The sequence below is a fragment of the Rhinatrema bivittatum genome, chromosome 4 (genome assembly GCF_901001135.1).
Source record: "Rhinatrema bivittatum chromosome 4, aRhiBiv1.1, whole genome shotgun sequence".
In the NCBI taxonomy this organism is placed as follows: domain Eukaryota; kingdom Metazoa; phylum Chordata; class Amphibia; order Gymnophiona; family Rhinatrematidae; genus Rhinatrema; species Rhinatrema bivittatum.
In genome coordinates this window covers 201029267-201055666 of record NC_042618.1, presented here as the reverse complement: position 1 = coordinate 201055666, position 26400 = coordinate 201029267, and the positions used below count along the sequence as shown (strand labels likewise).

The window sequence follows — 26400 nt, the reverse complement described above, 5'->3', positions numbered from 1 at the left end:
TATCTTGATTCAAAAGTGGAATACAGATCTGTGGTGTGGGTATAATAAGAAAGATTGGAAATATTAAAAAATTGGAAGAAGGATCCATCAGAAGAATATAGGAAAAAGCATAAGCATTGGCAAGTTAAATGTAAGACACTGATAAGACAGGCTAAGAGAGAATTTGAAAAGAAGTTGGCCATAGAGGAAAAAACTCACAAAAAACTTTCTTAAATATTTCCGAAGCAGAAAGCCTGTGAGGGAGTTGGTTGGACCATTGGATATTCAAGGGGTTAAAGGGGCACTTAGAAAAGATAAGGCCATCATGAAAAGATTAAATGATTTCTTTGCTTTGGTGTTGGAGAGTTACCTGTTCTGGAGAAGGTTTTCATGGGTGATGATTCAGATCAACTGTACCAAATCACGGTGAACCTGGAAGATGTGGTAGGCCTGATTGCAAACTGAAGAGTGGTAAATCACCTGGACCGGATGGTATATACCCCAAGGTTCTGAAAGAACTAAAAATAAAATTTCATATCTATTTCAATTAATTTGTAACCTATCATTAAAATTATCCTATGTACCTGAAAATTGGAAGATGGCCAATGTATACCTAAATTTAAAAAGGGATCCAGGGTTGATCCAGGAAACTATAGACTGGTGAGCTTGACTTCAGTGCTGGGAAAAATTGTGGAAACTGTTATAAAGAATAAAATTCCAATTAATTTAAATACAAATGGTTTGATGGAACACAGCCAACATGGATTTACCCAAGGGAAGTCTTGCCTCACTTTTCTGTGCACTTTCCCAGTGCCCTGCCGGCATTGAGAAAGTGCACAGAAAAGCAGTAAAAACTGCTTTTCTGTGCACCATCCGACTTAATATCATGGCGATATTAAGTTGGAGGTCCTGAAGAGTAAAAAAAGTAAAAAAAAAAGAAAAAAAAATTTTTAATGGGCCGGCGGCTGTCGGCCGAAAACCGGATGCTCAATTTTGCCAACGTTCGGTTTCCGAACCCATGGCTGTCAGCGGGCTCGAGTGCTGACGCCGGCAAAATTGAGCGTCGGCTGTCAAACCCGCTGACAGCTGCCGTTCCGGGGCAAAAGGAGGCGCTAGGGACGCACTAGTGTCCCTAGCGCCTCCTTTTGCCCGTTTCTACTACACCACCTAATTTAAATACAGAATTGCGTGCACAGGCGAGTGGCCTGTGCGCGCGCCGGGAGAGCAGGCGTTCGTCCGCTCTCCCGTGGACTTTACTGAATCGGCCCGAATGTTAGGTTCTATCTTAGAAGTTACCATCCGGGAAAGAGATCTTGGCGTCATAGTGGATAATACATTGAAATTGTTGTCTCAGTGTGCTGTGGTGATCAAAAAAGCAAATAGAATGTTAGGATTATTAGGAAGGGAATGGCAAATAAAACGAAGGATGCCATAATGCCTCTGTATCGCTCCATTGTGAGATCGCACCTTGAATACTGTGTGCAGTTCTGGTCACCGCATCTCAAAAAGGATATAGCTGCACTAGAGAAAGTGCAGAGAAGGGCGACCAAAATGATAAGAGGCATGGAACGGCTGCCTTATGAGGAGAGGCTAAAGAAATTAAGGCTGTTCAGTTTGGAGAAGAGACAACTGAGGGGGGATATGATAGACGTTTACAAAATCATGAAAGGTCTTGAACAACTTAATGTAAATCAGGTATTTACTCTCTCAGAAAACAGAAGGACCAGGGGGGACTCCATGAAGTTAGCAAGTAGCTCATTTAAATAAATCAAAGAAAAATCTTTTTCACTCAGCGCATAGTTAAGCTCTGGAATTCATTGCAGAGGATGTGATTACAGCCGTTAGTGTAACTGTGTTTAAAAAAGGTTTGATATGTTCCTAGAACAAAAATCCATAAACGGCTATGATGGAAATTAATAAGCAATACTAGTAGTCCGTTAATTTATCTAATGTTTGGGTACTTGCTAGGTAATTGTGACTTGGATTGGCCACTGTTGGAAACAGGATACTGGGCTTGATGAACCCTTGGTCTGACCCAGTATGGCATATCTTATGTTCTTATGGAAATGGTCCTGAAATATTACAAATTGTAATAAAGGACAAGAGTCATATAAGATGTTCCATAGAATGTACCATATCCCAGTTTTCTTTGCTAAGTTCAGTAACAATGGAAGTGCTTGCTGGAGAGGGTGTGGGCAGATAGGGACCTACCTACATCGAGATGTTGTAGGGAGATCCAGTATTTTGGATTGAAGTGACTACTTGTATCCCATGGATAGGTGGTCAATAGCTTGAGGAGAGTCCAGAGCTATACCTACTGGGCCATTGACCTAACAGGATCCGTGAGGGCTTTTAGGAAGCTGATCAGTCATCTCCTTAATGCTGTACGTTTGACGATTGCCCATCGATTGAAATATACTCCCAATCTGCACGAAAAGAAGATTAAGGTCACTGAGATCACTGTTATGGAGAGGCTGACTCTCATGTTATGAGATCAGATGGACAAATAATATGGAGCCCATACGGGACATGGAGGGGGAAGGAAGTATAGGGTAAGATGGTGGTGTAATGAAGGGACTTAAGGGTTCGAGATCAGGGGAGGGAGATGGTTATAACCGTAATGTGTATTGGGATGCTTGAGCTTTTTTAAGGCTGATGGGAAATACTGTTACAAGGGGGATATGTTCTGATTTTTTGCAGTGGTGTTTAATTGAAAACTAAAAAGTTACCAAAAAGAAAATCTGATCTGGAAACCACAGCAAGCTAGACTCTGTGGGGTAGATTTTCAAAAAGCGCGCCTTCGCGTACTTTTGTTGGCGCATCAGGCGCCAACAAAAGTACGCTGGATTTTAGTAGATACGCGCGTAGCCGCTAAAATCCTGGATTGGCGCGCGCAAGGCTGCCGATTTCGTGTAGCTGGCGTGCGCTGAGCCGTGCAGCCTGCCGCCGTTCCCTCCGAGGCCGCTCCGAAATCGGAGCGGCCTCGGAAGGAACTCGCTTTTGCCCTCCCCTCACCTTCCCCTCCCTTCCTCTATCTAACCCACCCCCCCCTACCTTTGTCGGGGGATTTACGCCTCCCGGAGGGAGAAGTAAATCCCTGCGCGCCAGCGGGCTGCTGGCGCGCCGAGACGCAACCTGGGGGCGGTTCCGGAGGGCGTGGCCACGCCCCCGGAGCGCCCGGCCAAAACCACGCCCCCGGGCCCGCCCCTGAAACGCCGTGTCCCGCCCTGAAAACGCCGTGCCGATCGGCCCCGCCCCCCACACGCCCCCGACACGCCCCCCTCGAAAAACCCCAGGACTTACGCGAGTCCCAGGGCTCTGCGCGCGCCGGTAGGCCTATGGAACATAGGCGCACCGGCGCGCAAGGCCCTGCTCGCGTAAATCCGGGCGGATTTACTTGAGCAGGGCTCTTAAAATCCGCCCCTGTATGCAGTGCAACAATGGAAAGAGGAATTATCACCATTCCTTATAAAACAATAAAATCAAGAAATATAAAACATCAATCATATTAGTAAAATCATACAAATAAAATAAATATTTAAAAACAGCTGATGAATAGGACATCCAATAATTAAAAACTCATATACAATTTTTTTAAAATTTCCTATACACCAATAAAATATTTCAAAACAGCAGACATCAAACATCTGATAATTAAAATAAGCATAAAAAAATATATCCCTTCGCTCCATACCTGGAAATTTTTGATTTCCAATTACCCTGCAATTGTCATGGAATAGTAAGTTGTGGGGGAGGAACACACAAACTTTCTCCAGTCTCTTTCATCTACACACTCTCTCCAACACGCATGTACACACATGCTCTCTCACTCTCCCACTCAAACACATTTCTCTCTCCCACACACATACATTGTCACCCTCTCCAACCTATACATACAGATGCCCACTCTTTCTGCCCCACTTACATACAAACACACACTCTCTCTCTCTCCCATATGTTCTCTCACACACACATACACACACACACATACACTCCCACATATATGCACTCATCTGTTCTCTCTCCCCCACATATACACACATGTCCAGTCTTTCTCCCCCACATATATATATAGATGTCAGTGCTCTCTCATATATATACACATGCCCGTGCTCTCTCCCCCACATATACACACATACCCACTCTCTCTCTCTCCATCTACACACATGCATGTGCTCCTTACACACATGCTTGCTCTATTTACACACACATTCCGGCTCTCTCCCACTTATACACACATATACACACAAGAGTGTGTGTGGGAGATAGCATGTGGGAGAGTTTGTGTTTGTATGTGTGTATAAGTGGGAGAGAGTGGTGATGTGTGTGTAAATAGAGAGAGCAGGCATGTGTGTATATGTGGGGTAAGGAGCACAGGCATGTGTGTAGATGGAGAGAGAGTGAGTGGGAATGTATGTATATGTGGGGGAGAGAGCAGGGGCATGTGTGTATATATATTCCTCCCCAACACTGTGAGCACTGACATCTCTCTCTCTCTCTCTCTCTCTATATATATATATATATATATATATATATGTGGAGATTCTTCCCCCCACAATTTACTAATCTTGCTCATATGTGCCCTCTCACATGCCCTTTCACACATGCTCTTTCATGCACCCACACGTGCACACACAGACACACTTTCACATGCTCTCTAGCACACATACCATATACACCACAAGTGCAGAAGAATTCTCTGGTGATCCAAGACTTTTCACACATCAAATGTTTTTAATATGGCAACTCCACTGTTAAATATACAGTATCTCAATTCAAGGGTCCCCCAACACGGACCCCGTGTTTCGCCAAACTGGCTGCGTCGGGAGGGACAACACATTTAGAACATCATCCGATTTCAGTACGAGGTGTCAGTAGCCAGTTTGGCGAAACACGGGGTCCATGTCGTGGGACCCTTGAATTGAGATACTGTATATTTAACAGTGGAGTTGCCATATTAAAAACTTTTGATGTATGAAAAGTCTTGGACCACCAGAGAATTCCTCTGCACTTGTGGTGTATATGATTTGATTGCTGAGTGCAGTTCCTGCTCGTGTGTTGGTATTTTGGATTTCTCTAGCACACATACACAATGCAGTGCTTGTGTTCTCTCTCTCTGTCTCTCAGAAGAAACAGCATCCTCTTTAGGCCCTCCTCTCTAGTTTGTAGAGCAGGTGCTGCTTCTCTTCTGCTCTTCAGCTGTGGTGGCTTGCTTTTTCTCCTTCGGGCTGCACCTGGCTGCTGAGGCCTGCTTCTTTCTTTTGGCCCATGGGGCAAATCGCTGATGCCTTCTGCTCTTTCTGGAAGCATTGGCGATTGGCCCTGCAGGACCAGAAGAAAGAAACAGGTGTCAGGGGGTGAACAGCGTCAGCAAACATGAAACCTCTGTATCACTGCTAGGTTTCTGGAGCCTGATCCCTCCCACCCAGTGTATTGGGACAGGCATGCAGCGATGATGGTAGCTGGAGCAGAGACTAAGACCGCCTGTATGCCTGGGAGGGTGCCCTTGTTGCATGCCGAAGCCTGATTCCCGGAAGATTCTTGCACCACCTGAAAAGCACATTTAAGCAGGGCTAGTGGAAGCATTAAGCTGCTGCCTCACTAACTTCTAGAGCTCTAAGAACATAAGAACGTGCCATACTGGGTCAGACCAAGGGTCCATCAAGCCCAGCATCCTGTTTCCAACAGTGGCCAATCCAGGCCATAAGAACCTGGCAAGTACCCAAAAACTAAGTCTATCCCATGTTACTGTTGCTAGTAATAGCAGTGGCTATTTTCTAAGTCAACTTTTTTTTTATCTATCATCTTTCAATTGTAAATTACAAAACAAACTTTTGCAATGAAATTCAAGATAAACAGAAGAAAATAAGGTCATATATGTCCTTATACATTGATGTGGAAACAAATTAAAATAGTCATATTTTATCTATTAATGCATAGGAAACTTGGAGAGAAAAGAAACCAAAGGAGAGCATTATTGAAACTTATACAGCTTTACAGACTACCACAATCACACCCCCTTATTCCTCAAATGTCCCCCCTTATAGCCTCGGTAACTTGCCTCCTCCCATCCAAAAAGGTCCTCAATTGATCTGGCACAAAAAAATATTGTGTGTCCCTGGACAGTTTGATGATGCACTTACAAGGGTAGCACAAAATGCAACTACCCCCTAGTGCTAGGGTTTCAGGACGCATCTGTAGGAAACTCTTTCTACGAAGTTGAGTGTTTTTTGAAATATCAGGATATACTTGTACTAGACCTCCATGCTATTCTGAGTTTAAATTCCTGAAATAATTCTTCATAATTCTGCTAACCGCAAATTCATCATATAAGGCAACAAAAAGAATAGCTCTGTCCACAATCTCAACCTCAGAGTTTTCTGGATACTCTTAGATTTTGCAAATCCGACCCTTCCCTGTTCGGTATCACAGAGACAGTGCTGCTTCTCTTTGGAAGGAAAAATAGCTTCTTTACAGGTGGTATCTCATCCAATGGGATTTTAAGGATCTCCTGAGCATATTTTTTAAATGTCAAAAGTGGCATTTCGCCCATTATTATAGTAAAATTGAGGAACCTTAAACTTAGGTGCCTCAAATAATTTTCGATCGATTCAAGCCTTCTCAGTGAGGAAATCTTTTCATTTACAATAGTTTCATTTGCGCTTTGGAGATTCTTTATATCCTCCATGGCTTTTTGTAAAATATTAAATTGTTCATTATATTTCTGTTGGTGGTCTAGTTCAAGTACTTCTACTTTTTTAGTAACATCCTCAAGTTGTTTGGCCTGATCATTTAGGTTAGATGCCATACCTGCTATGAGGTGCCAGATCGCGTCTAGGGTAACGACCGCTGTCTTAACAAACTGCTGTGGATATGAGCGGCTTACCTCCAATCCGGTAGACATGCTACCAGCCTCCAGTGGTCTTGAGGTGCCGGCTTATTCTCCTCCTACCATCCCTTCCAAAGCAGCAGCTTGGGTTAATGGCGCTCCTCATCTGCTCCAGCGGTGTCAGCTACCTGACTGAGTGCGCTCAGTGAGGTCATCAAGCTGCGACTCAGCTCTTTTGTCGCTGGATAGCTGCAGAGCTCTCGACGGCGTTCTGGGGTCTGGAGGGCTAAGCGATATTTCCCCAGGAGAGTATGGGTCTCCTCTCCCCACCTCTCCAGTGGGGGTTGAAGCCATCAATATGGGAAGTGAAGAGGTGAACTCCAATATCAAATGTTGCCCCAAGGTAATCTCCAATTCAGGTGAATAAATTCGGATTTTGCCCTTTCTTTTATGTGGTATTTTCCCCAGGAAAAGCACAAAAAACTTAATATTAGGAGTCTCGAAGGAAGAGCAAACTGAGTTGCAACCTCTCAGGTAGCCCTCTTGTTTTCTCTCCAACGAAGTCAACTTAATTAATAGCAGGTAATGGACTTCTCCTCCAAGAACTTATCCAATTCTTTTTTAAACACAGCTATACTAAGGGCCGGATTTTAAAAAGGTTACGCGCGCCGGGCCTATTTTCAAAAGGCCCGGTGACGTGCGAAAAGCCCCGGGATGCGTGTAAGTCCAGGGGCTTTCCTAAAGGGGCGGGGTGTGTGTGGGGCATGGGTGGGGGCAGGCTCCCGGCACAGTGGCCATATTTGCTGCTGTGCTGGGGATTGCGTGCCGGCAGTTGGCTGGCAGGCGCAAAAGGTAAAATAAAGGTCAGGGGGGGTTAGAGTAGGGCTAGGGGGAGAAAGATTAGGGGAAGAGGTGGGAAGGTCAGGCTAGGGGGAAGGGAACGAGGGAAGGAAGCGTGGCTTGGCGTGCGCAAGGTGCACAATTGTGCACCGCCTTGCGTGTGCCAACCCAGGATTTTATAACATGCGCACACCTGTGCGCATGTTAAAAAATCGGGCATACATGTGTGCACGCTGGGTAGCGCGTGCACATGTACGCCCACACGCAACCTTTTAAAATCTACCCCTAACTGCACTATGTACATCCTCTGGAAACTAATTCCAGAGTTTAATTGTGCGTTGAGTGAAAAAGAACTTTCTCTGATTAGTTTTAAATGTGCCACATCTTAACTTCATGGAGTGCCCCTAGTCCTTTTATTATCCAAAAGAGTAAATAACCGATTCACATTTACCCATTCTAGACCTCTCATGATTTTAAACACCTCTATCATATCCCCCCTCAGCTGTCTCTTCTCCAAGCTGAAAAGACCTAACTTCTTTAGTCTTTCCTCATAGGGGAGCTGTTCCATCCCCTTTATCATTTTGGTCGCCCTTCTCTGTACCTTCTCCATCACAACTATATCTTTTTTGAGATGCGGCGACCAGAATTGTACGCAGTATTCAAGGTGCGGTCTCACCATGGAGCGATTCAAAGGCATTATGACATTTTCTGTTTTATTCACCATTCCCTTTCTAATAATTCCCAACATTCTGTTTGCTTTTTTGACTACTGCAGCACACTGAACCAACGATTTCAATGTGTTATCCACTATGACGCCTAGATCTCTTTCTTGGGTGGTAGCACCTAATATAGAACCTAACATTGTGTAACTATAGCATGGGTTATTTTTCCTATATGCAGCTGCCTAGTTTGCCTAGTGCTTCCACCAGCCTTGTCTATGCCGCAGCACAGAGAAATCATAGTACCAACCTGTCTTGGCTATTTTTCCTCCATTTGTACCTTTTCTCTCCTGACTACCTTCCCTGCTTTCCTTAGGCTTTCCAGATATTTTTCTGTGGACTCCTTTTACCTTCCAAATGCTGTTTTTGCTGTTACCTTATCAGTCACCTCTTTTTAAAAGCCAATTTATCTTTTTTCTCATACTTTTATTATGATTGTATGTGTAAAGGGGTTTGTGTGAGGAGAGGGGATGAGAGGTGTATGTGTGTGGGTGGTGGTGTGGGGAACAGAGTGCTGTGGACGAATGTCCTGTTTTTCTGTTTTGGAGAAACGGTAACCTTATCCTCACAGACTCCCTTAGGGGACTATTTATAGTACTGAGTTTCAATATTTTTCTAAAGTGTCAGCTCCTGAAAGCTAGTCCAGAAATATATTGTTAGTCCAATAAAAAGTTATCATCTTAGGTATATATATATTTTGTTTTATCAACCTTTATTTCTGGGTAGTATTTTTCTAGATATTTTACAAAATGTTAGTATGTCATGGGGGAGCAAAGTTCCTAAGAGCTAGTCTCACAACTTGTTTGCTGACCCTTATTCCCATATATCCATGCAACCACACTATTTTATTGAAGTCAGTCACGGGAAGGATGTAGAATAAAACGTAAATAGCTGAAATTGTTAGCAAATAGGTGGAAAATGAAGAAATATCACAAAATATTTCACCAAAAGAAAAATGCACTTTTTATCCTAAGAATAGGATTTGTTAAAGTTGAGTTGTGCATTTAACTCTCTTACCCCACACACGGTGTATCGTTAGTTCTCAACTCTCCTCTAGCATCTTGAGCATTCACATCTGTGGCAAGTGGCTCCCAAACTATTGTTTTAAAAAAATGTGCTTCAGTATGTGAAAGGTTAAGAGAAGTTCCCCATTCCAGCAGCAGAAATGCAAAAAATGCAGCATAAGGCACCAGAATATGTTACAAGCAGAATTTCATGTGCATTTTCCTGAAACGCCTTGGCAATGCTTTTACTTTTTAGTTAATTATTGATTTTCTGGATCCCCCTTGTACTGCTGCTTTCCAGTTAAACAATGCATTATTGCCTTCCAGACTGCTCCCTGGCCATTGGTTGTACTTTTAGTAACTGTTCTGTTGCCGAAACCTGATTCACAGCCTTTTTTAAAATTATTATATTTTTTTGCCTCCATTTTCCCACCTCCCTAGATTGATTGCTCTGGAAACTCTCAGGTCTCCTCAGTTGCCCAGGCCTGTGCTAAATCCGCCTTGCAGTGGGATGGTTTTCATGAATGACTCTCAGCTGTAGGACAGTACTCCTTACTATTCCAGTACTGTGCCTAGCACACACTGTCCCTATTCTGACCTGCTTCATCCCCATTTATTCCAATATTGAGACCCACTGACACATCTCTGCCCATAAACGCCAAGCCTGACCAGCAACCGCCGTTGCTCCTCCCCTCTTAGACCTAAAATAAGCAATAACAGATAGTTACAAGAAATTCTGCGATGACTTTCTGAGATGGAAAATTGTTCTTTGGGTTTAGCATTCAAATTACTGATCACGTGAGCTCTGCTGGATTTTTGCAGGTGAAAAGGCAGGATCAGTGGTGTGCATTATCCTGGGCTCTTGAGGATATCCCCCCTCCCCTGGCACCTACAGTAATTATCCACCTGGACATGTGACTTGGACTGATTCAGTTGCTGCAGTACTTAGAATAATTAGTGACAGACAGTGCCTTGTTATGACTTATGAGGCAGTATGGAGACAAACCAGCCAAAGAGCAGCGAGATCTGGATGCTGGAGGGATGTGGGTAAAAAGTGCAGACCTGCCCAGTATCTACTGCACCAGCCCACATTATTCTTGGAATCCACCGACTCCAAACAGCTGTCTTACACTTCCTGGGCCACGCCTGTCAGTTTCTTTAAATGATACTCATCAGGCTGACATGGCTTATGATTGACAGGAGCGGATGCCTGAAGAGTTTCTGAGTGCAAAAGGATTCATCCATCTTAAAGTACGTCTGTGTTTCGGTATACATCTGCATGCCTGGGTTTATTTATACATACATATACATGCCCAAGTATATTTGTGTATATCAGTGTGCCTGTCTCTGTGTGTTTGTGTATAATAGTGCGCACACTTGCATTTCTGTTTGCACGTATTTGTGTTTGTTAGTCTGCATATCTGTATGGGATACATATGTCAGTGTGCGTGCATCTGTCTGCCTGGGTGCTTTCAAGTAGATCTGGATTTCCTACTTTAAAAGGGAAAATTGGGGTAGAGAAAATACAAGTAAGAAGTTAAATGAACCTAGGTATAGCATATGCCTGAGATTGGACTGGCACGGCGTGTGTGTTTGCTTGTGCCCCTCTGACGATCCAGGAACTGGGGGGAGCAGCTCCCCTCTGAAGATATACCAGTGTCTGGGGAAGCCTCAGGGGCCTATGGCCCCCTTCCTAGGTTTTCTCTGTCCTATTCTCCTGACCCCCTTCTACCCTGGCCCCCACACCATCTTCCCTGGTCCTCCTTCCCATCTCAAGTCCTCCCCTCACTTGCCTGGCTCAGGGGATGGTGGAGGTGACAGCATTAGCAAGATACCTCAGTGCGGGGACTGTGAGCCAGCATGCACTCACAGGCTCTGCAGAGGCCCTGCCCTTTGCACAGGTTTCCTTGGTAACAGGATGTGCCTGTAGGCAGGAGTGGAGGTCCTGCAGGACCTGTGAGCACAAGCCGGCGCACAGCTCCATGCTGGCTTTCCCTTTTTATGCCGTAAGCCCTGATTGGCTGTTCTGGGGTACTGGGCTTTTCCTGCATTGCGGGGCCTGCCAGAGTGGAATTTAGGCCACCGGGTGGTAATGTAATTATTGTGTATAAATATCTGAATATGTTTATGCAGAGAATGAGAAGATAAATGAGACCCAAACAAGCAGAAATCAAGAACTCAACACAAAAATAAATATTCTGCTGGAATATGAGGCTCTTATCACATCTTTCAATAGAAGTATAAAGCGACCATCATATTTATTTATCTATCTATTTATTTATTTATTTATTTATATCTATCTATCTATACCGACATTCATGACACAAGTCATATCATATTGGTTCACATAGAACCAGGGTAAAAATCACATTAGAAATTTATAACAATATGTATAAGGAGCGGATACAGTAGAATACTGCGTGTGACATAGCAGATTAGAGGGTGTGCGATAAAAGATACTGGGGAGTGTGCAATTCCTCCTTCAGGAGAGTGATACTGCCTATGAATAAAGGTTATTCTGGTATGAGTAGCTCGCCTGTAAGTGAAAGTTAATCGGGTATAGTCAGCTATGCGTGCTGGTCTCGAGAGTTATCCTCGATCTGCCGAGCTGCGTGCTGCTTTGCTTCAATTCCTCTTGTCCACATAGCTGACTATACCTGATTAACTTTCACTTACAGGTGAGCTGCTTACTCATAGGCAGCATCACTCTCCTGTAGCTCCCTGAAGAAGGAGTTGCACACTCCGAAACCCTGCAGTGTTTGAGGACAGTCTTCTTCAGGCCCAATAAAGACTGCTAGTCTTAGAGATAAGTGCACATTGTGGGGTAGATTTTCAAAGGGATACGCGCGTACCCCCCGAAAACCTACCCCAAACCCCCCCTGCGCGCCGAGCCTATTTTGCATAGGCTCGGCGGCGCGTGCAAGCCCCGGGTCGCGCGTAAGTCCCGGGGCTTGCATGGAGGGGCATGTCGGGGGCATGCCGGGAGTGACGCGGCGTTTTGGGGGCGTGTCGCGAGTGACGCTGTGTTTTGGGGGCGGCACCATGGGGCGTGGTTTCAGCCCAGGGGTGTTCCTGGGGCGTGTTCCTGGGGCGTGGCCACGGCCTCCGGACCAGCCGATTTCGGAGCGGCCTCGGAGGGACCGCAGGCAGGCTGCGCGGCTCGGCACGTGCAGGCTGCCGATTTTGGGCAAAGAGACATTATATGATGGTCACTTTATACTTCCATTAAAAGACGTGATAAGAGCCTCATATTCCAACAGAATATTTATTTTTGTGTTGAGAATGAGAATATAACATCATTTGAAGTTATAAAACTGGGAAGTTTAATTTGATTACAGATCTGTTTTTCAGTGGTGGCAATCAGCCTTAGGACTGTGACTGCAATAGCTTTGGCCAGTTTGGTAAAAATATGTGAAACCTTATGGACAAAAAGTGGCACATAAAATGGGCATAGTATCAGGGAGCTCTGTATAGGGTCCCATTTTGGGGAAGCACATTAAACTATAATGGCGGTTTCCGAACCTTCCTCCTCTAGTTCAACCTTGCTTCAGGCTCCCTGTTAGAGCCCTCCTAATCTCTTGTTTGCTCTCTGTCCACTCCCCTCCCCTGTTCATTGTATTTTCCACCTGCTATTATAATGTAAACCGATATGATGTGTATTTTAATGTTGGTATAGAAAAACTGTTAAATAAATAAATAAAAATAAATAGTGATACTACAAGTAGTCAGGTTTCAAGATAACCACAATTTTTAAATTTTAATAACATAAGAACCAATGTCAGACCAACAGCCATTGAGACCAGCAATCTGTCTCCAACAGTGACTGGTCTGGGTCACAAGTACTTGGCGGATTCCAATAGTGAATTTATTTCTTGTATCTCATACCCAGAGATAAGCACTGGCTTTCCCAAGTCTATTTGGCTAAGAACAGTTTATGGACTTTTCCTTCAGGAACTTGTCTAATTCACTTTTGAACCCCACTATCTGGCCAATACAGAAAAAAGTGTGGGAGAGCCGGCGAGCGCCCGCTCTTCCGTCTCGTGCACAGGCCACTCTCCTGTGCGCGCGATTTAGTATCGGCCCACATGCAAATGAGGGCCCGCGGTAAAAAGAGGCGCTAGGGACACTAGCGCATCCCTAGCGCCTCCTTTTTGACAGGAGCGGCAGCTGTCAGCGGGTTTGACAGCCAACGCTCAATTTTACCGGCGTCGGTTCTCGAACCCGTTGACAGCCATGGGTTCGGAAAATGGATGCCTGCATAATTGAGGGTCTATCTTCCGACCCGTAGGCCGATTTTTAATTTTTTTTTAGTTTTGGGGCCTCCGACTGCTTTTCTGTACACTTCCCCGGTGCCGGCCGAAATTAACACCAGCCTTTGGCAGGCGTTAATTTCTGAAAGTAAAATGTGCGGCTTGCCTGCACATTTTACTTTCTGAATCTCGCGGGAATAACTAATAGGCCCATCAATGTGCATTTGCATGTTGCGGGCGCTATTAGTTTCGGGGGGGGGTTGGCTGCACGTTTGACACACTATTATCCTTTACTGTATAAGGGGTAAAAATAGCGCACTGAACGGTATCGGCCTGTATGTTAGTTGTCTTGACCACATCCTCTGGCAACAGAGAAAAAGTAAAAAAATGATAAAGAGAATGGAAAAGCTTCCTTAGAAAGGCTAAACAGATTAGGGTTCTTTAGCTTGGAAAAGAGACAACTGAGAGGGGACATGACAGAAGTTTATAAAATGATGAGTGAGGTGGAACAACTAAATAAAGGGTGGTTATTTACCTTTTCAAATACTATTAAAACAAGGGGATTTGCCATGAAACTAACAGCCAGCAGATTTAAAACGAATACTAGAAAGCACTTTTTCGCTCAACTTACAATCAAACTGTGGAGTCTGTTGCCAGAGGATGTGGTCAAGCATCTTGCATAGCTGGGTTTAAAAAGCCTGGACATGTTCCTGGAGGAAAAGTCTATAAACCATTATTACCAGGAAGAGTAGGGAAAGCTATTACTATCTCTGGCAGAGAGTAAGAAGAAAAAGACCATATGACCCAGCTAGTCTGCCATCTACAACTAATTAGCTCTGCAATCCCTACCACTCCCTTAGAGATCCCCTGTGCTCATCCCATGTTTTCTTGAATTCAGATACTGTCCTTGTCTCCATCACCTCCCTGTTCCATGCATCCACCACCCTCTCTGTAAAGAAATATTTCTTTAGATTAGTCCAGAGTTTATCCTCTTTTACTCTCATCTCTTGATCCCTCATTCTAGAGCCTCCATTCTGCTGAGGCCTGCCTCCTATACAATGATACCTTAGAGGTATTTAAATGTTGCCGTCCTTCCTTTCCTCTAGGGTAAACATGTTTAGATCATTGTCTGTCCCCATTTGCTTTATACAAAGACCACTGACTCCATCCAGCCTATATCCTTTTGAAGCTGCAGTCTCCAGCATTGTATGCATATTCCAAATGAGGTCTCATCAGGGATTTATAAAGGGGTGATATCACCTCCTTTTTTTCTGCTGTCCATTCCTCTTTATAGGAAGTAACAAAGTGGTGGATGCCACAAGAAGTCTTTCTCAAATTTTTATTGATGGAGACGTAAAATATCATATGCAAGTGCCCGACTCTGGCCGAGTTTCGCCACCAACGGTGGCTGCCTCAGGGGCTACAAACAAACATGTAAAAAGATTTATAACATAAATATGTATAAAAAACATATATATGTGTAAAAAAATAAAATCATTAAAATACAAATAATAAAAATCAATACAAATATAAAATGTGAATTAGATAAATACTAAAAACTCCTCATAAAATGCATATAAATGAGAATGCATATAAATAATTGAAGTGACAAGAAAGTATAAAATGTGCCAGTCAGCAACATCAATTTGGATAGGACTATCCGCATAATTTAAAATTGGTCAGGTAATACCTTATATATCAGAGAATCATTGGGATGATGGTCAAAGTGAATTCCAACGTGCACATATGTCTAAAAAATATCAAAAAAAGGTCTCAACGAATTGCACCTCTGCAGTCATATAGAGGTGCAATTCGTTGAGACCTTTTTTTTGATATTTTTTAGACATATGTGCACGTTGGAATTCACTTTGACCATCATCCCAATGTGCTGACTGGCACATTTTATACTTTCTTGTCACTTCAATTATTTATATGCATTCTCATTTATATGCATTTTATGAGTTTTTAGTATTTTTTATACATATTTATGTTATAAATCTTTTTACATGTTTGTTTGTAGCCCCTGAGGCAGCCACCGTTGGTGGCGAAACTCGGCCAGAGTCGGGCACTTGCATATGATATTTTACGTCTCCATCAATAAAAATTTGAGAGAGACTTCTTGTGGCATCCACCACTTTGTTACTTCCTTATGGCTCTACTGGATCGCCTACCTTGTTGCTTTTTGGATCCATTCCTCTTTATATGCACCCAAGCATCTTTCTGGCTTCTGCTGTCACATTATCCATCTTTTTGTATCTGATGAACTTAAGGTGTCCAATCACCCCCTAGATCCTTCTCTTGTTTTGTGTTTAGAAGTATTTCACTCCCTATACTGTACGGCTTCCTTGGCTTTTTGCAGCCTAAATGCATGGCTCTGTGTTTTTTTAGAATTAAATCTTAACTGCCAGACTCTAGACCATGCCTCATGCCTCACTAGATCCTTCCTCATGTTTTCCTCGGTTTCTTCCTGTTGCATATTTTTTTGTATCATCTGCAGAAAGACAAACCTTTCCCATGGTTCTTCCACAGTATCATTTACAAAAATGTTAGACCCAGTCCAATGACAGTTTCCTTTGGTACATGTCTAATCACACCCCCCAGAGTAAACTCTATTTACTACTACCTCTTGTTGTCTCCCACTCAACCAGTTTCTAACCCAGTCAGTCACTTTAGGGCTCATATTAAGAGCACTGTTTATTTATAAGTCGCCTATGTGGAACCATGTCAAAAACTCTTACTGAAATCCAACACTCTTCTCTGATCCAACTCTGAAGTTGCCCAGTCAAAGAAATTCATTAAATTCATCTGACACGTCCTACTGCTGGAGCTAATTTGGGTTTGCTGTGACAAAGGGTATGAAGACTTATACAATCAGGACTTTTTGTTTTTAATTATTTTTTTGAATGTTATTTTATTGTACATCACTTAAGGTGATTCCTAATTTTTATTTTTTTGAGTTTTATATTCCACTTTTCAGCACTTCAAAGCAGATTATATTCAGGCACTGTAGATATTTCTCTCTATCCGTAGATGGCTTACAATCTAATTTTGTACCTGAGGCAATGGAGAGTAAAGTGACTTGCCCAAAGTCACAAGGACCAAAAGCGGGATTTGAACCCTAGTTTCCAGCCCACTGCTCAAACCATTAGGCTGCTACTCTACTCCAAAAGTAATTAAAAAATGTTGTTAAATACAAATATTTCTGGAATTATTCTTACATCGTGAAATTGTAGAGAATGTTGTGTAGCTCAGTGAACCAAACTTCTACTTTAATGCATTTTGTAGTTTTTAGACAGCAGAATGTGAAAAATGTACATGGGTTGAAGACTTTTAAAAGGCATTGTACATTTTATGGGTGACTCTGGGTGCAGTTCTGAAGAACATATTTACGAAAGAACACTGACAAGGTAAAGGTAATTCAAAGGCTTGTGCTATAAGCCAATCACAGACATAATGAATAAGCTAAAGATGCACTTTCTACAAGAAAGGGCAGATAGGATGCAAATATTGAGCATGTCTCATTAAGGTACCATAAGAAAGTATTTTTCATAGAATGAAAAACTCAAGAACCAAGGGGTTGTCCTATGAAGCTGAAGGGGCGGAGGCTCACAAAGAATATAAGAAAATACTTTTTTAACTGGAGGTGCGGGTGGACACTTGGAACAGACTGCCAGCAAAGCTTCTAACAGCCACAAAAAAATGACAGAATTCATGCAAGGGACAGATGCAAAGGGAATTTAGTGAAAGGAAGAGGGAGGGAGAAGACATGCAGCAACAAAGCAGGCAGGGGAAAATAGACTGATTTGGTGGGCCAGGTGCCTCTTTTCTGCTAGCATCTTCTCTGTTTATGTATAAGCCACAGTACTTAAAGCATTTAACTAAATTAAAGGAGCAACATCAAATGTCTCACAAACAGGTAACTATTCAAAGTCTAGTTTTATCATGCAGGGTCTGTACCGAGTTTACTCTAGGAGTTCTTATAACATTCTTGGTAGCCTTACAGTGCCTAAAATACTCAGTTAACTCCTTCATCCGCAGTGGCTGCATTGGAAAACCACAGGTCTCATCAATGAGGTGCTTGTAGTGCTTGGGTCACAGCGCCACCTAGGGATATTGTGATGGCATGACCGTCACCTTATTTGCACTTCTTGCTCTGCAGGTTTCACGTCTGCAGTCCGCAAGGGCCTGTTGGGACATTCACAAAACATATACACAGGAGAAAAAGGCAGCACAAGCTAAGCAAACACATTTCTTAAAAACTTTATTATAGTCATACACAATAACTCAATACGGTTGCATATTAAATCATCAAGATGTGCTTCCAAAGTGAATTTTCAAAATGTTCTCACTTCATCTGTTTTTTTTCAAACTGCTCCAAAATCACTGGGAAAATCATCACATCTGCTTATTGCAAACGACATGAAAATGCAGTCCAGTGGGGAAGAGAAATCAGGAGAAGGAGAGACAACTTCTCTGGAATTTGTTTGCTTTAGGACTGGGTAATCTCCATTCTGTCTCCCCCTACCTGCTGACATATTTCAAGAGACAGACTGGAGCCTAGACCAATGCTGCTCAAGTCCTACGAGATGCCAGAGAGGACATGAGAGCGAACGACAAACAGACCAAAAAAAAGAAAAATGCAATAAATCATAAAAGTCAAAGTTGCAGCAAAACTTGGAACTTATGTGCAGTTTTATTAATTTTGCAGTTCTTAAGTGGCTCTGGTTGTTCCCCTGTCCTCATTCCAGCTAGTGGCGCTAGGCTATGCCACTTAGTATAGGATGTTGTCCCCAAAGACTAAGAGAGTTCAACTTACAGAGAGATCAGGGCTTCATTTCTCAACATTCTACAGAGTAATTAATAGCCCAGTTGTTGTGCACAGATTCCCTGGTGGGACTGACAGTACTGAAGGAGATTTAGACTTTGGTTGCTGATATCCTGATGTCAGGGAACAGGTGCGCAAATTAGTACTAGAGCTGCCAGTTAACCCTGAAAGAGTGATCCAGCCCTGGCTTTGCCCCTTGAATGTACAGATTTTTAGTCCTGCTGTTCTTATAACTGCAAGTCCCTTCATGCAGTGGAACACCAGGATTTGCTGAACCTGTTGGTCTGAATCATGTGGAACCTGTGATCAGTGTCCAGGTACAGAGTACAACCCCCCCCCCCACCTATGTCAACTGGTATCCTTCTGCATATGTCCCACGCTGTCAGCTTGAAGCCAGAAAGCTCCATCTCTGCTGCTTACCCCTTCCGAAGATGCAGAAATCGTGGTCTGTAGAGAGCAGGACACACTACCTCAGTATACACACACTTTGCTTCTATATTGAAAAATGATTGGTCACATCGTGATGCTCTATGTGCAGAAGTCAAGAAGAATTCCTTACGAATTAAACACAGGACCCCATTAAAAAGAATATGCAAACAAGGACACTGTTTTGTAACAATAATTTAAAGCGCGCTGTACAATTGTTTACATTCCCAGTGTGAATTACGCAGTTGCTGGATTTGCTATGTGGCAACCATCTCCCTCTGGCTAAGCCTGTTGAAAGAGCCGTGAAAGTTAAACTGTCCTATTCAGATGAACCAATAGCCTAGATGCTTCACAAGCAGGATTTCTTTCAAATAGGTCACAGCACAGAAATTTTTATCCTGCCAGTGCAAGATGAGCTTCTGTGGGTGATGGTTGCAGGTTGCTCTGCTTTTGTGATTTTATCGGACAGATCAGTAATTTCTGATTTAGAAGATCACATTATTCTACTTAGACGTTTTCAGTCTTTGTGGATAGAATGATTAGCCTTGAAATGGCTTACTTCTGTTTTTAGCTATATGGCGAATGTCTGTCCGTGTGAATCGGACACTTTCAGATTCCTTTCCTGTGAGGTTTGGGGTTTCCCAAGGGTTACAAACTATTTAACAACTTTATACAAGCGTTTGGGAAGTTGATTCAGGACTTGGGTCTTTCAGGTTTCATTTTTGAAGATGATGTAGAGCTGTTCTCTCTGCACACCTTATATATCTTTCATTCAGGTTAAAGCTGATGGACTTGCAGACAACTGGTGGTTTGTCATGAATGGGGATAAAATGGAGGTCCTTTGGATAGGTGAAGTTTTATTTGACCTCTAGCAATTTTACTCCATGTTAGATGTCAAATCTTTGGGTATGAGGCTAACAGATATCTTTAGAGGGACAAATTATCCAGATGGGTCAACTGGCATGTTTAAAACTTTGCTTGGTATGGTGTCTAGGGCCTTTATTAGACAGAAGATCTTTTCAGTTGATAGTGCAGTCCTTAGTAATATCACACCTGAACTACTACAGTGGTCTCCTTATTGGTCTAGCTGGGAAGCTGCTGTGTAGGCTCCAGGAAGTTCAGAATGTAGCTGTAGAAGGGGGGCCTGCTGTGCCGTCTATACCACCTGCCTGTGGGATGTAGGATATGGTTTAAGATGTTGACACTGACGTTTTAACTGCTACATGGTATATAAGTTCTTCATATCTGGAGAGCAGTCACACTGGTATGTGCCCCCAAGGCTGTTGCATTCTGCTCACAGTGCTTATCTTAACTGGGTATATTTTTAAGGTTATTAAGAAATAGAGTGCTGCCTGGATGTTCTCAGTTGCAGCACCTGCACTTTGGAACAAACTCTCCCTTGGCAACAAATTGGACTCTAACTCCTTGATCTTTTGGAGGAAGATAAAAACCTGACCGTTTCCATTCTGCTATGATATTGTACGTTAGTCTTCATTCTGGTGGATGCTTCTTGTTTTGGGTATACTAAGTTTTGTGCTCTCATTTGTATTGTTAGGTGTGATATTTTATTATGTACATCACCTCGGGCGATTCTTTTTGGAAGAATAAGGAGGTTAAAAATGTTGTTAAATAAATACATTTCTTTTGGAAAGGCTAAAGAAAAAAGGAATCGGCTTTATTATGAGAGCAGCAGCTGGGTAAGAATGCCGGCACTGAATCACAGTTCAGCAGGGAAGCCATGTTACTGCGGTACCCAAAACAGCACAGAGGCCAGTGACACCTTATAGATTAACAGATTTATTAAGTCATAAGCTTTGGAGGACAAGAGCCCACTTGGTCAGATGCAGGAAATGTGGTAGAGTAGGTGGCTAGATGATGGAGAAAACGGCAGTGGCTTGGGAGGTTAAGGATAAATGTACACAGAGGACACAATGCACTTCAGGTTTCTGACCAGGTAGACTCCTGTCCTGGGAAGCTCACGCCTCAATAAATCGATTAGTCTATAAAAGGTGCCACTGGCCTCGGTGCAGCTTTTCCTTGGGTTTGGTTTGTTTAGATAATGGCCCTTTTTCTCTAAAACATGTAGGTCTGGATTCAGTTGCATGTTTTAGAGAAACAGGCATCCTTTGTTAATGTGGAGTTTCCTTTTTCTTGTTCCTGAGGGGCTCCTGGCCATAGGTTTGATTTTAGTTGGTCTTTCTTTAGGTTGTTTATCTTCTTAATAGTTCATATGCTCATTTCCTTCTTAAGCTGAAAGTGGTTTGTTTTTTTTGCAAATTGCCATTTTTGGATCATTTTGTATTTGTTCAATGGTTTTGCTTTAACGTTGATTTAAAGATGGTATTTAGTCACAAATATTATTGAAATCAAGTACATGTTTTTTTTTAAATGGCATGTGAGACCCATATTCAAAATTGGACATTTGAAGAGATGCCAGGCTTACCCCTGCTAATGGCCAGCCACGTAGCTCATCATTTCCATACTGATTTTTATCATCTTTGATGACCTGACCGTGGGTCATCAATGGGATTTATCTGGTTACAAGTACTCATTTGTCAATGTCACAAATCAAAGCAAGATTCGAGTGACTCTGGAATTAAACAGCTGGGGCTGTTATAGGTGAGAACCGAAATACATTGGGGGTCCCGACTCTTAGAAGTCGTGAATAGTGAATGATCATATAATGAATGGACAAGGAACGGTGAAAGGAAGAGACAGGGTATTTAAAAGGTGACATACTTGCCGCAAAAGTCTTTGTGAATGGCAAAGAGACTAAGGTGCAGGTCAGGATGGATCTGAAGCCACTCCCGAACCATCTCTGGGTGTCTTGGATCCACCTCAAGGAAAATATCCCTAACAGGAAGAAGACAAAAACAAAACAAAACAAAACAAGAACTCATCAACTCTGAGATTTCCACGGACTAACCTGAGTGGAATAACCCAGGACACAAGCAAGAACAGTCACAATGGATAGCCCCCGAAGAATTATATGCTGGATCTGAGACCTCGATGGCATGGAACACTCTCAGGGAGAGAAGAAATCACCAGGGACCTGCTGGCATGGGGCAGCCTCAGAGACTGTAAGGGTACAAAGGAGCTCTGGCCAGATCTGAACCAGGATCAGCCATGCTTGGGGGGGGGAGGGGGGGTTTGAGTTCTGCCCCTGAATTATGGCGTGTCTCCCTTGAACAAAGGCTGAACCACACAAAAAGGACTTTGCTTACATTCCCAAGCCCAGACCTGCAACTCTGCCCCAAATTGGTCCTCGGGGATGTATAAGGGGACTGGCTGGGAACAAGAAGCATTCCCGATAATTTGAGGGCTAAGGACTGAGTTGTGAGGATCTGGAGAAGATCCGTGAACTTTGTGGTATTATAGAAAGTGTATCTGTACCTTGTTTAACCCGACTCAGACTGGACTGAAAGCTGAATTTGGCTTTTGAATATGCTTAGGTTACCAATTAAGCCAAACTCCGGTGTTGTCCCTGAGGAGAAGGGATCTATAACTGGTACATAAACCTGCATGAGTAAGCCAGGACATATGTGTTTTTCCCCTTATAGTAGTATCAAAATAAAACAGCTGTGGAAGCCTTTTTATGGAATAGTTTACTGCCAGGCAGTCCCAATAACCTGACAGGGACCCTGGAAATTTCCAGGGACTCACTGGCACAGAGCAACCTCTGAGACACAGGAAATCTCATGGCAGGTCTGGTGCAAAGGTATTAGGCACCCTAGGGGAACCTTCAGCATTGCATCCCCTTCCCCACCTCATACCCCCTCCTTCAGTGGTGGCTTTGACCAACATCCTCCACTCTCTCTTCCTCCTAGTGCGTCTCCCTCTCCCCCTGGCCAGCATCTTCCAGCCCCCTCCCCTCCTCCACCAGCCCCGCAGCCATAATATCCCCCTTTCTGAGCCTCCCAGCCCAGGTCCCCAGCACTCTTATTTCTTTGTTCCCCCTCTGTCCAGCATTCACATCAATCTCCACCTCCTGAACAGAATGCCTCTCTCTCCCTCGCCTTTGGTGGCAGCTCTGGCAGAGTATTCCTTACTTTGGGAGAAGTGGTTCTGGCATAGCTAGGGCCAATGCAAGGTCTCTGGCTGCCTTGTGACTTCAAAATTTGGCATCCTCCTCTCTTTTCCTCCACCCCCAACAGTGTTGTTGATGATATCCCCACCCCTCACTGCTACTGCTACTCATCTTCCCCCCTTTCCCATTGCTGATGCCTCTTGGCAGGTCTCCACTGCTACTGGCACACTCCATCCTGCTAACCCATCTGTGCAGCTCCTCAAATGAGCTCTGGGCATTTGCCAGATGCCTGGACACAGGGCCTGTGAGCTTCCATGTGGCCCTGCCTCTTGCTCCTACTTTGAAAGTGTGTCTGAGGGGAGAGAAGGTAGGGCTGCATCATTACAGAGAAGGTGAATATGGCTGATGCCCATAGCCTAATCCACGATTGACTAGCATGGAAGTGAGATGCGATCTATTTAATGTCTGGGTACTTGCCAAGTACTTGTGACTTGGATTGGCCATTGTTGGAAACAGGATGCTGGGCTTGATGGACTAGGAATAGCCTAGTGGTTAGAGCAGTGGTCTACAAACCAGGAGACCAGGGTTTGAATCCTGCTGTCGCTCCTTGTGACCTTGGGCAAGTCACTTTACCCTCCATTGCCTCAGGTACAAAACTTAGATTGTAAACCCTCTGGGGATAGGGAAATTCCTACAGTACCTGAATGTAAACCGATGTGATATCTCAGATGAATGTCAGTATATAAAAATAATAAATAAATAAATAACCCAGTATGGCTGGCAGCGAAGAGCTAGGGAGCTGCCACGGCAGGAGCTAGGGAGCTGCCACGGCAGGAGCGAGGAGCTAGGGAAGGAACAGGAGATGACAGTTTTGTCATCCTTGAAACTTGCCACTTGGGTCATGCTAGCCCTGAGAAGAAATACTATAATGCTCATTCAGATGGCAGAAATTTACCAAATATGCATAAAATACTTTACAGCTTCCAAGTCACATAATCAGATCCTTATAACTGAAAATAAAAAAAATGTTTCTTTGCCTTTATTCCCAACACTGTCCTCTCTTCCTTCCTCTTCTGGCTTCTCCTGAATCCTTTCCTTTTTCTTCTTTCCATTTTACTTTTCTTTCTATGACTTTTCCCAGCCCTTCCTCTCCCTTTCCCTCCAGCAGACATTTTCTCCTACCTGTCACTTCTCTCTTTCTCTCTCCTTTCTCTCTTTTTTCCATTTATAAGCACTCACATTTCTGTTTTACATTTCTAACTCTTATATCTCCTGTCTTATTGGAGAAATTACTTACCTGATAATTTTGTTTTCCTTAGTGTAGACAGATGGACTCAGGACCAGTGGGTTTATGCTCCCCTGCCAGAAGATGGAGACAGAGCAAGCTGACGTCACAGTATATATAACCCTGCAGTGACTCCAGCCTGCCAGTATTCTCTTCGAAAGCAACCTGTGGAGATACTAGCAAAAAACTTGATTAAAAACAGATAACCAGAACTGTATTCAACCAACAATAATCATTGAACTCACATAAGATTCTAGGTACACCAAGCTAGGGACTGGATGAACACCTACCAATAATCCTTTGGACTATTGACACATTCATGTGGCAGTGGAGGGCAGGAAGCCGAGTCCATCTGTCTATACTAAGGAAAATGAAATTATCAGGTAAGTAATTTCTCCATTTCCTAAGCGTGTAGACAGATGGACTCAGGACCAGTGGGATGTACCAAAGCTACTCCCCAACAGGGTGGGAGTCTGCCCACAATCAGTCAACACTGCATGTGCAAAGACTGCATCCTCCCGGGCCTGCACATCCAGATGATAAAACCTGGAAAAAGTGAGAAAGGAGGACCACGTCACAGCTTGGCAGATATAGACGGGAGACAGCAGATTAACCTCCACCCATGACAATGCCTGAGCCCTAGTGGAATGAGCCCTAACCTGAGTAAGCAACTGCTTTCCAGCATCCACATATGTGGCTGTGACCACCTCCTTAATGAAACAAGCTATGGTAGCCTGTGAAGCCAGAGCGCTCTGCTTACTCCCGCCATGGAGAACAAACAGGTGATCCATCTTTCGAAAAGACTCAGAGACGTAGATACTGCATGACAAGATGCTTACATCCAAGGAGCTCAAAAGGCGAAACTCCTCCGCATCCCTGACCTTATCCAGAGATGGCAAGGAGATGGACTGATTCAAATGAAAGTACAAGACTAACTTGGGCAAGAAGGATGGAACAGCTCACAGCTGTAATGCCATCGAAGCCACCCAAAGGAACGGCTCCTGGCAAGATAATGCCTGCAGCTCAGAAATCCGATGCACAGAATATATAGCCATCAGGAATACAGTCTTCAAAGTCAACAACCATAAGGAAAGGCTATGCAGTGGTCAGAACGTAGGGCCCATCAAAAAGTCCAGCACCAAATTAAGACTCCACAATGGAACTGGTAATCTCAAGGGAAGCCTAAGGTGCTTCTCTCCCTTCAAAAAATGGGCCACATCAGGATGAGATGACAATGAGACACCATTCACCAGGCCTCCTAAACAGGCAAGAGCCACAATCTGCACCTTTAAGGAATTAAGGGCGAAGCCTTTATACATTCCATCCTGCAAAAAATCCAGAATGAGAGGGATATTAACTGAACGAGGAAGAACACCCCGCTTCTCACACCAGGCCTCAAAAACTCTCCAAACCCACACATATGCCAAAGAAGTGGAGAATTTGCAAACGCGGAGTAAAGTGGCAATCACTGCAGAGAATAACTATGCTTTAACAGGCGAGCCCTTTCAAGGGCCAAACCATAAGATAAATTGAGTCAGATCCTCATGAAGAACCGGTCTCTGCTGAAGCAGATCCATGTGCGGTGGAAGACGAAGGGGGGGCCTTCACCATGAGTCGTCGCAAACCTGATATCACAGTCGCCTGGGCCAGTCTGGTGCCATGAGGAGTATTAGCCCCCTGTGGCCTTCGATCTTGCAAATTATACTGCCTAGCAAGGGCCACGGAGGATAGGCATAAAGCAATCTGTCTTCCAGCCAGACCTGTATGAGAGAATCTATTCCCAGGAACCACGGATCTCTCCTGCGACTGTAGAAGTGAGGAACCTTCGCATTTAGAGAAGTCGCCAATAGGTCTAGGAACGGAAGACCCCAGTGATCCACAATCAGCTGAAATGCCTCGGCTGACAACACCCACTCTCCTGGGTCCAGACTCTCCCTGCTGAGCAAGTCTGCTCTTACGTTTTCTTTACCTGCTATGTGAGAGACCAAGAACATCTGCAGGTGACTTTCCGCCCATTCCATCAGCTGGTCTATTTTCTGCAACACTTGCTGGCTCTTGGTTCCTCCCTGGCGATTGATATAGGCCACCATTGTCGTGATGTCCAAACTCTCGTGAACCGCTTGATTCTGCAGCCTGTGGCTGAACTGCATGCCAGTCATACCGCCTGGGTCTCCAGGAGATTGATATTTCAGCAGGACTCTTTGGCATTCCAGCGG

General features: G+C 43.8%; 1 protein-coding gene across 3 annotated transcripts in view; it reads right to left on the bottom strand.

Moving 5' to 3' along the window:
* Nucleotides 1–17865: 17865 nt before the first annotated feature.
* HEMK1 (HemK methyltransferase family member 1) overlaps nt 17866–26400 on the bottom strand; it is a 78549-nt gene continuing 70014 nt past the window's right edge. For all 3 annotated transcript variants that reach the window (XM_029599535.1, XM_029599536.1, XM_029599537.1), the window contains 2 exons: nt 21612–21725; nt 17866–18893 (listed from right to left, as the gene is read on the bottom strand). In XM_029599535.1, coding sequence (XP_029455395.1) covers nt 18863–18893; nt 21612–21725 — 145 coding nt within the window. In that variant the 3' untranslated portion in view covers nt 17866–18862. The remainder of the gene's footprint in view (nt 18894–21611; nt 21726–26400) is intronic.